Consider the following 12,337-nt stretch of genomic DNA (forward strand, 5'->3'; position numbering starts at 1 on the left):
CCTTCAATACCAACAAAACCAACACCAAAACCCAAAACAATTTTGGTCAGGAATAAACAAACTACTCCATCCTGGCAACACCAAAACGCCTACCCCAGCTAGCCTAGCACAAACCCAACCTAACATAATAGCCGACACTTTCAACAACTTTTTCTCTCAAACAGTTACCTCACTTGCAAGTACCATGACTCCCCAACAACCCTCCAAACTACCCCCACTCAAAACAACACACATATGCTTAAGTTCAATACTGTCTCAACAACCTATATACATAAGCTGCTATCTAAACTCAAACCCTGCACCCCTTCTGCAGACAAGCTTCCAGCTGAATATCTGCAGCTAGCTGCATCCGAGATAGCCTACCCAGTCTCCATCTTAATAAACAGAACCATAACTGAATCCAAAATCCCATCCTGCTGGAAAATCTCCCATATTATTCCCCTCCATAAAGGAGGAAACTCCAACGAACTCTCCAATTTTCGGCCTATTGCCCTTCTATCTCCTCTATCCAAAATAATGGAACGCTGCATTCACCCATCAACTTCTTCATCATCTCTTAAATAACAACTTGCTTGTAGACTCACAACATGGTTTTAGACCCTACCACAGTACTTCAACTGCCCTTCTCTCCTTCACTGACTCTATCAATAAAAACCGTAACAACAACCTGTTCTCCTCTGCACTATTCTTAGACCTCTCAAAAGCGTTCGATATGGTCAACCATAAACTTCTCCTCGATACCCTACAATCCCTCTCACTTGAATCACAAGCATTACAGTGGTTCAACTCATACCTGACTAATAGAAAACAAGCAGTCCTCTGGGACAGCCATCTATCCTCTCAACTCCCAGTTAATATTGGTGTCCCACAAGGATCGATCCTAGGTCCCCTACTTTTCTCTATTTTCATAAATAACCTGCCCACATCCCTCCCAACATCCACTTGTATACAGTATGCAGATGATTCCACTCTCATCTGCTCTGCTTCTTCCCCAGCACAACTCCACACTGCTACCCAGGTGGTCTTCACTGCAGCAGAAAAATGGTTCCAACATATCTGTCTCCTCCTAAATCCCAAAAAAACTAAACTCCTACTGTTCACCCCTACCTCTAAATCCACCCCTATCACTTTTTCCATTGTATCATGCAATAGTACTGTCATCCAACCTGACTTTTCCACTAAACTACTAGGCGTAACCATAGACAATCAGCTAAAGTTTGACTATCACATTGACTTAACTATCAAGTCAGTCAATAAAAAGATGGGTGCCCTTTACAGGCTTAAGCCCTTCCTTACTGCCACCTCCCGAGTAGCTCTCGCCCAAACTCACCTCATTTCTACATTATTGCACGCTTCTCCTTCCTTTATCAATATATCAAAAGCTAATCTTCAAAACTGAATACCGCCTACCACAGTATAGCCAGATTTGCCACTGGCTCTCTATTCCAAACTCATCACTGTCTTAACTTAAAAACTAAACTGGCTAGAACTTCCAAACCTAATACTACTACAACAACTAATCATCACTTTTAAAATTCTACATTACCCCTCCAACACACCCACACTAAATAAACTCATCACTCCTTATAAAAATCTCACTTCACTTAGATCAGCCAACAAGCTACTAGTTATTACCTTGAAATCTCACAATAAATCAGGTGATTCCTTATTTGCAAACACTGTCGGTTCTTACTGGAATAAACTCCCACAGAATTGACCTCCCTAGGCTCATGTCATCTTTTCAAAAAACAAATGAAAACTCACCTAATAACTCACTGGCTATGCCCCTGCTCTAATCCTGACTGACCTCAGCAAGTTTATTACTCTCCCCAATCTGCTCCTCTGTACTTTTGCTCTTCAGTTCTAACTTCAACTGACTTCCACAGTCCCTTTTTTTATACCTCCACTCTTCTGTTCTTAGCTCTGTTTGACTCCCCCTCTGACCACTCTGTTTTTTTTCTGTCTCTTACATCTATTAGCTGACCTCCTATAATTCCTACTACCTTTTTCATTTCTCACTATCATTGTTTTCCACTCTCCTTTACCTACTGCCTCTTCCTTGCCTCACTAAGTCCAGAAAACCTATACCTAACAGTAACTGTAATTTATCATTTCCTTTCTCTTTACATCATTTCTGCCTCTTACCTATCTCTAACCTCTTAATATCTTTTACACTACTAACCTGCCTTGTTTTAACACTATATATTAACCACTTTTATGCTTTCAGCCAATACCTTTTGTTGTTATTACTAGCTACTATGGATATTGTTTTAACTGTAAATTGTTTTTGATACTGAAGCATCTCTCCTCAGCCCCTGATTGAATTTTGATTGTCATCTAGTCAGATTTGTACATGAAAAAGGATTTGCATTTGTATTTTGCCATATTATACTATATTAGTTTTAGTTGTATTTGTATAGTTAGTACTATTAGTGACTTCATATATTGTAGTGTATTAGTCTGATAGTGGAGCTTTTCTCCTCGGGCCTCTGCTGAAAATGGACATTTATCCAGCCAGACTAGCCCGGTTAACAAATGTAAAATAAATAAAATAAAATAAATAAATAAATTTATCCCTCCCCCCTTACTTACTCAGATAGTGCTAAGGCCGGTTATGCATCCTAAAGGTGTTCCGTGGGCTTGTCAGTCACAGCTTCCATCCTAGAGGTGGTATATTTTTAATTTATACGCTCTACCAACTTCCCTGCCCCCACATACTACATTTGTTGACTACATTCAAGAGCAACTTCGCTCTTAGAACCATGCCTCCCCTAAAGCAGCATCATCAATGAATGCCTTCGACCCTGGATGGGAGTCCCCATACTTCTCTGTCACTCCATCAGTTGCCCAAAGCCGTTAAACTTAACCCCAGTCAACTGGGTTGTACACAGAGCTTTATCCTTCTAAGCCACCAAAGTGGCTTATCAGCCCAATTAGTCTTGTTCATAGAATCATAGGAGGTTACTAGGCTAACAGCCCTAGGGCCCTTGCAAGCCTAGCCAAGTTCAACCCATGTTCCCAAGGGTATCTGGTTCAAGCAGACACTAAAATCAGCAGCTACTGTCCCTGCCCAAGAGGGACACAGGTGGAATCCCTGTGGTGAATTTCCAGTTAACCATCTAAATGTCAATATAAATAGAGCCAATGAGGGTTCTTTTTTTAGCATGAATAGGAAGCTTGTTCCAAAGGTGGGGCAACCTCTGTGAAACAAATCTGTCTCTTAAGCAAGTTCTGTTGATGTCACATACCAGGTTAAGGTCCTTGGATCGAGTGACCTGTGTGCCATTTGACTTGTGAATGTGCAGCATTTCCATTAAAGCTGGGTCAGAGACTGCTCTATATGCAAAGCACAGGTCACCTCTGAGCAGTCTGTATGACACAGAGTAAAGTGACAATGATTTCAGTCTGTCTGTATAACACAGATATTGAACACCCTGAATTTTCTTTGTAAGGAACCTTTGTTTCTTAATGGTGAGCCCATATGGTCCTCCAACAAAAGAAGAAGAGAGCTCCAGGGAGAAAAAATAATCCTGAGATAAAGTCCCAGCCTAAAAACATGTATCAGGGCTGCAGCCAGTATAGCTCATACACTGGCTGGTAATGTTTTGCTACAGTCATTAGTGCATGAGCTATTCTAAATTTGTGCAATTAGATTGTCTATCTCTACTTATGTATGTAAGATTTCTGCTCAAGTGAATATGCCTGACTATTCTACAGTGTGAAATGTACTTTGCAATGGACTCCTCTTTTATGTTATGCTGTGACTCTTGGCCCAAGTCATGGCTGACAATGGCCCATTTCTTAGTACAAATCCTCTTACCTGGTTAAAGAAATAAAATAAGGTATGTAAGTGAATAAGTAAATGAGGTGGTGCTGGAAAGGCTTTCATTTTCTTATCATGGGAGAAGACAGGGAATGAGAGCACTGACATTTAGTTGGGAGGGAGGGGAATCCTAGAATGAGTTCATCCTCTGTGTAGACTCCTAAGGGTAAAAAAGTGTCAATGAATACAATTCCCAGTGGAGAAAGTCTGCTGCTTCTTGCCTTCATGGGCCTCCTACATAATCTTGCGATAACTTGCCTGAATGGTCTTCACTGAGATTCTGGCACTACTGTCAGTGTCATCTCCTTAGCAAATATCTGACGTCTAATGGTGGGAAGGTCACAATGGATGTAGATTCTAACGCTATTCCAGATGCTTGGTTCATGTTCCAGTTCTGACACTGAACTCCAGCAAGGGGATGTACTCCTGAGGTGCTGTTCGGGGATGTACTCCTGAGGTGCTGTTCTTCAGATAAGAGAGGAAAGGAAATTCAAATAAAGTATCATCTGGGAAAAGCCGAAAGAAGAAGAAGATCATCTGTCTGAGTCAGTGGTAGTTCAGAAGGATGTTAAAGAACCACTAGAATTTCAGCAGGGAAATTTCCCGTCTCATGGCTAAATTTCCTTCTGGCTGTATAACTACCATCCAGATTCTCCTCTGAAAACAGGCCATATGCCTGTAACACCATTTTATGCTCTTTCCTTGATAACTCCTTTTATAACCATAGGCAAAGAAGTGAAATGAGAATCACCTTTTTTATTATACATATTCTGAATCAACCATAAAAGATATTTGCTTTGCAAGTGCCACGACATTTCAGATGAACTTTAGTCGGGAATCCTAACACTGCAGTGCAAAAGAATGGACAAGAACTTGGGGGAGCTCCTTACAGGTCCTTTTGACAACAGCTTCACAGAAGTCCATGAGATGGTCCTCCTTGACTGCTCTGCTTTTCTGTGCTGAGTCACTCCTGGCATTGTAAAGAGTTCAAGACATAAGCCTGTGGTTGTGTCCGACTGTCCTCTGGCAGCTGAACGAGTTCATAACATGAGAGATGTCTGACGATATGGGTGACTGGGAAAACAAAACCTGATGGGATAAATTCTGTTGCCTGATCTAAAAAGTTTACACACAGGAAATGTGCCTGCCTAGATATCTTCAAATCATGACTTACCTGAGGAAAAAGGGGCCTCTCCTCTCTTTTCTTCTTTAAGCAGTCTGCCATTAGTCTCTTCATTGCTTTAGGACAGTTACTACGTACTTTGCTGAGATCAGGAGACAAATAGCCTCGGCCAACCATGAATATGATCTGAAAAAACAGGAAAAGATGGTTGAAACTTAAATGGTTATTTTCAAATGATTACGGAATTACCACAGAGTTCCAATAAGTGCTCCAACACCACTATATAGTACTGCCACTGATTCCGTTATGAGGCCAAACAATTCCGTTTTCAAGTTAATTCTTTGGAGATTACTACTCAGTTATTTTCAAATGATACTTTAAATAATTACATATTCATTAAAGTGTACAGTCTTTTTTTTTGCTTACCTTTCCCAACCGACTTTGTGGAGCATCTATCTATTGATCTTGGCTAAATATTCCTACGTACATTCAACCAATACTTTTCATAATTCCTCCATAAAATTCAAATTTATAGCACCAATGTCGCAGAAGTCTTAACTGTACTTTAGCAGTCGGCATCATCATCAGAGGGCTAGTGTGCAAGTACATCCACAGACTTTAATGCTTGTACTGCTGTGCATGAACAGGGTGTCAAATCCATTAAGTCTATGATGCATTCATGTGCTAGCCCTTTAATGAGTTCACAAATGTTTAAGTAAAATCATGTGGTAGCATCCTAATAAAAACATCTACAAAACTTTTTAAATAGATCACACAGGTGGGAAAATGCACTGTGGCACATAACCTAACAAGTGCTGTGATGTGCATATTAATAGTGTTTAAATACATTAAAGACCCAAACTATAAACACAACGTAATCTTGTTTTTCTGAAGGGCAGTTTGGCATTAGAAAATGAAAACCTAAGTATCAAGAAGACCACGCTTCCATTTCAGCAAATTATGTTCAAGCTCGAATGAAAAGTTACTACAGCAAGATAAAAGAAAGCAGTTAGACCGACACCTGCAGAATTCCAGTGTACCTGATTTTATGGATAGTTTGAAAGATAAGTTGATAAGCTCAGATAACCTGAGATATTCTAAAACTGTAGATGTCCAAGAACTAGCAAGCAGCATTAGGAATCTACTTCTTCAGCAGAGATGAAGGACATCTGACATATGTATCATAATGCACTGGACATTACATATTATTGATGTCATCTACCACTACTATGGCATCAAAAGGTATGAAGAAATGCTTCCTCTCTGACAAGCTATGTCTAAATACAGGAACCAGGCAGGGGTGACCACTTTCCCCTTTATTTGTTTTGTATTAAGAGGCACTGGAATAGAAAATAGACTCAGAAATTAAGGGATATAATTAGTATGGTAATCAGGAAAAGTTGGCTATACTTGTAGATGATATTATTTTGTACCTGATAAAACCAGAAAAGGACATCTTAGTGCTGTGAAATATCACAAGACAGTTTTTCCAAGTCTTTTCAAGATATAAAATTAATGAAGATAAAACAAAGGCTACAGCTTTAGACTATTTACCCACACATGAACTGGTCCAACAATACTCATATTTATGGTGACAATATTAAAATGAAGTACTTAGGATATGGATTAAAAAGGATTCTGTTACAGTAGCTAAGGATACATAGGAAGAGACTATACAAAAACTGAGAAACTAAGTTCTTGTTTATGGATATGGATAACAAGACACAAGCAATGAAAATGTTCATAGTCCCTTTAATTTTACATGCAAATAAAAAGGCATATTTGTATCAACCAGAAAAGAAGTTGTGGAGAAAAATTAATAGAGAGTTGAAATAATTTATCAAGGAAGGAAAGAGGACATGAGTCAAGTGGAACAAGCTATTCCTTCCAATAGAACAAGGTGGTTTAGGATTACACAATTTGAAGGGATATTTTAGATCCACACAGTTAAAGCTCATATACATAACACAAGCAGAAAGAAATAATGATGATAAAGATAAAACGGGAGGGGGGGTTCAATAAATAAGGAGACAGTGGGATTAAGGAGAATGGCAGCCATAAAGAATATTATATTCATAAAGTAGCAGAAATTATTCTAGGAACAAAACCAACATGAGAAAGGAGACTTTACTGATCGAGATAACTGAAAGTAGGGGTACAGAGAACAGACAAGAGGGGGGTGGAATTTATTGGAGAAAAGTGGCAAAAGAACCAATGTATTGAGAATAAATAACTAAAGATAGAAAGGTAACATAACGAGGAAAGACCAAGAAGATTACCACATAGGTACAGAAGAAGTAATTAGGGACCTGGGGACCCAAGTTGATAGCAATCTCTCATTTGACAACCACGTGGCCAAAGTGGTTAGAAAAACATTTTATATAGCCCACCTAATCATGAAGGGATTCACATCTAGATCAGGGGAGGTCATCGTGCCTCTTTACTCATCCCTCATCAGGCCCATAATTGAGTACAATGCCCCTTTTGGGATGTACCTTACCAGACACCAGACCCCTGCAGCAACTGGAAAGACCCCAAAAGTACCTCACCAAGAGGATCAAAGGGCTCAAATCAAAACGAATAGAGATTGCTGTACAGGGCAGATAGGGAAATTTACCCTTTTCCTCACTGTACTGTGATCTTGGAATTTTGAATATATAATTTGCAGGGAGTAAATTAAAGTGATGTGCAGTACTGAACTAATCACATTCGTACTACTGAGAAGGCGGCAGGTAAGTGTCAGCAAGTAAACTTTCAGAAATATCGAAGCTATTGGTTTGATTATTTTGAACCGACATGTTTACCTAATTAGTATTCAGGAATTCAGAGTTTTTTGGTGTTTGTGTACAAAATGTGTTTTGACATTTGAGATTTTGATAGTAAACCACTGGAAGTCAGCCGGGTGAAAAAAAAAAGAGGTAACTGGGAACACATGTTTTGGGGGGTTTACTATCATAATTACGGGTGAAGGTTTGGTGACCATGTGATGCTGAATCCCATGTCGAACCTTCAGGTGTGCGAGATCCAGGTCAGTGAATGCACTGTGCATTCACACATATGTGGTCGGTGTTGTTAGTAGAGATCATGGTACAGTGTGGATCGGGAAATTTACCCCTTTCCCCACTGTAGTGCGATCTCGGAGTTGAAATTTATTAATTGCACGGGGTGTGGGGGGAGCAGGGGGGCTTGCCCCCTGCAAAGATGTGAAGTTTAGTGTTGTGCAGTATGTTCGCGCACTGCTCACAACCAGAACTGCAGTTACTTTTCTGACAGGTGTAGGCTACATGGTACGTCAAATAATGCCGAATCAAATAACTGGTATGTGATTCGACATACTGACTTGTTCAGTAATGTTTTTCGCTGTGTTGCATGTTTTTTGTTTTGTTCGTCGCACATTTGATAGTAAATTGTTTTGGGAGGGTAATTAGTTAGCAGACTTCAAAAATTCCACACAGAGTACTCTGTCAGAAATACTGGGTAAGCAAATAGATGTAACTGAGGAAATTATTTTTTGAGCTGGAATACAAGATCTGAATTGCCTAGACATGGTAATGCCTTTCCAAGTTTAATTCTAGTGGATACCAAAAAAGCAATTACTAGAAAACTAAAATCAAAGTCTAAACCACCTGTACATGAAGTACTGAATACGGTGAGAGAGATAAAAGAAGTGGAAGTGGGATCTTTAGAAAATGTCAGGAGCAAATTACATAGCAAGAAACAGAAATAATGGGAACAATACATATGTGTGTACTACGCTAATGGCCCTAGAGCCTTTACAAGCCTAACTCATATTATTACCCTGGCATAGTGCCACCCAACTTTATTTCCCAGTGCCTCTGTCGAGTAGACCCACTGGAGTGATCCCCGGGGTGAATTTTCTATTTCCCATCCACTCATCAAGATATCTCTTGAAGAAGGCCAGTGAGGCGCTCCACTTGACATGTATGGGAAGTCTATTCCATAGCATGGGCAAGTCCCTGGGTTATGAACCTGTCCCTCCAGCTTGTTCTGTTGATTCTGGTAATGAGGTTGAGGTCTCTGGAGCGTGTAGTGCAAAGGGATTGGGATTTCTTTAGATGTAGCACTTCTAACAGAGCTGGGTCAGACATTGCTTTGTAAGTCAAGCAGAGATCACCTTTAAGTAGGCGATATGAGACAGAGAATAGTTGGAGTTTTTTGAGTGTCCATATAGGACAAGTGTTTAAGGCCTAGAATCCTCTTTGTGAGGTACTTTTGGGGCCTCTCCATTTGTTGCAGGTGTCTAGTGAGGTACATGCCAAATGGGACATTGTACTCGATGACTGGCCCAATGAGGGAAGAGTAGAGGGAGGCAATGACCTCTTTCTTCCTAGATGCAAAACCCTTTATTAATGAGATCTGCCACACAGAAGGACTTTCTGACCACAGTGGCAATGTGGTGGTCAAAAGAGTGGTTGCTGTCAACCTGTGTTCCCAGATCTCTTATGACGCCTTCTGTGTTCAGTGGACTACCATCGATGTGGTAATTCATGGGAGCTGGGTTTTTCCCAAAGGGGATGATGACATTTTTTGGCATTGAGCTTAAGGCCATGGTTCTGACACCAGTCGTTGGTCTCAGTGAGGCCTTTCTGTAGTATGTCAGCATCACTTGAGGTGTTAATTATGGCTCCCAACTTGCAATTGTCTGCAAACTTTGTCAGCCAGAGTCCATTCGTGTTGGCCTGCACTTTAGAGAAGTAGATACCAAACAGGAGAGGACCCAGGACCGAACCCTGTGCAACTCCACTCGTGACTGGTCGGCAGTCTGACTTGGAGTCAGCTATTTTCACATTGTGGGTTCTACCTATAAGCCAGTTTGCAACCCACCTAGTGATGTAGGGGTTGATGCCTAGCTTAGTGAGTTTTTCTGATTCCTGAGTGAGGAATGGTGTCAAAGGCCTTGGTCAGATCAAGGCAGGCTGTATGAACCACCTTCCTGTAGAATATTGTTTTGGAGGAGGAGTTAGTTTTAAGGGAAGCCATGAACTGAGCAATTTATGTAATGTTGGATTAATGATAGTTATACAAAAAAACTGGTGTATAATGTTTGTAACTAGGAACATGTTAATACAGTTTGTTTTCTTTTATATAAATGTATGCTTGCCTATGCCTTTAGTGATAATTCCATAAAGGTGTTAAAAATATTAAAAAAAAAAAAAAAAAAAAAAAGTATGAAGAAACAGTGTGTACACCCACACAGCCCATTAGTTCACAACATGTCACTAGTTTCTTGCAAATGAATAGCCAACATAAATTTGTGACAGCACTATTAAAATAGTAACAAAAAATTACATTTTTCAAAATTATCAGGAATCCCAACAGCATCAACTATCAGAATCAGACCCCTCATCCCACATAGAGAAAAGAAAGGTCTTCCTGACCCATCGTGGACAGCTGTCTTGTATATTAACTATTATGGTAGGACTACACTTGATTGATTCTATGGTTCTGTACAATCCCAAGAAATACCACCATGTGGGAGCTGCAGGGATGCATGCATGTCAGAATGTCTGTTTAAAGAAAGTGGATCTCCTTGAGGGGTTTTTTGCAATATACAAATGGTACACGGTCTATAAGTTGCATACAGGTGAAAGGAAAAGGGCTGCTAGTATTCATATTATGCAGATGTCCTCCTATTCCTATGTTGCAGTATTCATAACATGAGAGAGATTCCGCCTAGGAGACCCAAATGTCCGGCCAGTATACCAAAGACTTATGCTACTGCAAGGTATGTGCGACACTGCACATAAAGCAGCTGAGCATCAGCCATAAAAGTGAAGTCTGAACGTACTATCCTCTGAACTTCTCTGTCGCCAGTATGAACTGGTTTATTCAACCAACTATGTAAATGAATGTTATAATTTACTTTATTACATTTGGGATTTGTTTAATGTTTTTTGTACTTCATTGATACACCATACATTACTTATTTTTGTAAGTTTCATTTTCATATGTCCATAGTTTGCCTATTTTACCAGGTGTTATCAGTATTTTAATTTACTGACACAAATTTTAATTTACTGACACAATTTTTAATTCTTATAACATATACATGTAGTTTCTGCATCTAGATATTTGGAAAATACTATGTTGGTTCTTCGTATATTTTATGAAGAATATATCTTATGAAGTAATGTCTGATTCATTCACTGTGAGAAACTTGTATCTTAAATAAAGTTTTTTTGCCTGTTTGCCTTTAAGGCATTCAATTAACTTTCAGCACATCTAATTAATGACTAATTTAGGGTTTTAAATGTAGTAGGTTGGACTGCATTTAATGTATTCTGAAGAAGTCTGCTTATGAAGCAGACAAAAAGCGCTTCAATAAACTCTGGTGGTTGAATTCAAATCCTGGTGGTCTTTGAGTGGTCACTGACCATTTCTACAGCATTTATATTTGTTTTGGATTTTCCCAGCTGGTTTTCAGTGTTTTTTTCGAAAGTAATCTTTTAGAAGTAAAAGAGTATGAGTAGATATTAAGGCTATCAACTGATTGTTTACCTGGCTTGAATTCTGCTGTCACATTAAAACCTATTTTAGTTAAAATACAACATACTAAGTTATGTTAAATGTTATATGTGAGTTTGTAGGTTGTGAATTTATTGTAGAATTTATTATACATATGTAAAATATTATGTTTTATTAGTTGTATGAAATTTTAAAGTTTTGTAATTGTCACATGATTTTTTGGGCTGCATGTCATGTGATTAACATTGACTCCTATTTAAATGGAATGTTTTAATGAAACCTGTATTAGTATTGAGAAAGGGTGTGTAACCCGAAAGCTTTGCTGTTTATAAAGGTATAAAACCCACATTTGCAAGATTTTTGTGCTAGTATACAGCTCAGCAAGCTCCTGCCTGGTGCCCTGCAGAGTTCTACAGCAGCAAAGAGACAAAAGAGAGACTTTGGAGTGAGTAAGTATCATTTTTCTAAACTTTCTTGCTGCCTTTAGCTAATTCTGCCTAAAAACGCTGATTTTCTAGAGTTTCTGTGATTTAAAAAGCTTGTTTCAGCTACATATTGTACTTATTTTACTGCCTGCACTTTAACAAAGTCATTTATGTGTTTAAATTACCTGTTTAACTGTTGTAGGCTACACACTCAAGTGTGATAGCCACTTCTGCGCATTTAAAGTGCTTTTTTGATTGTATCCACTTTATTTTCTGGAAAAAAATATATATATATATTATTTGTTTTCCTGCCTTTCTAAGCTAGTTTAGTCCAGTTTTCAGGTTAGTGCTAAATTCAGGGCTGTGTTCCAAGTTTCTGTGTTTGCCCATACCTTACTTGGATAGAAGGAAGTTTCTCTGTTCACTGTGATAGAGGGAGCTTTGAGCAGCCCATCTGTCCCTGGAGGAGTGGTTTCAGCC

General features: G+C 39.1%; 1 protein-coding gene across 1 annotated transcript in view; it reads right to left on the reverse strand.

Moving 5' to 3' along the window:
- The window catches only part of BRAF (B-Raf proto-oncogene, serine/threonine kinase), a 1,627,514-nt gene that overhangs the window by 216,547 nt on the left and 1,398,630 nt on the right, over window positions 1-12,337 (reverse strand). The window contains exon 18 of the mRNA XM_044088485.1: window positions 4,998-5,132. Within this exon, the coding sequence (XP_043944420.1) occupies window positions 4,998-5,132 (135 nt within the window). The remainder of the gene's footprint in view (window positions 1-4,997; window positions 5,133-12,337) is intronic.

The sequence above is a fragment of the Protopterus annectens genome, chromosome 11.part0 (assembly GCF_019279795.1).
Source record: "Protopterus annectens isolate FY-2018-M chromosome 11.part0, PAN1.0, whole genome shotgun sequence".
NCBI classification, from domain to species: domain Eukaryota; kingdom Metazoa; phylum Chordata; order Ceratodontiformes; family Protopteridae; genus Protopterus; species Protopterus annectens.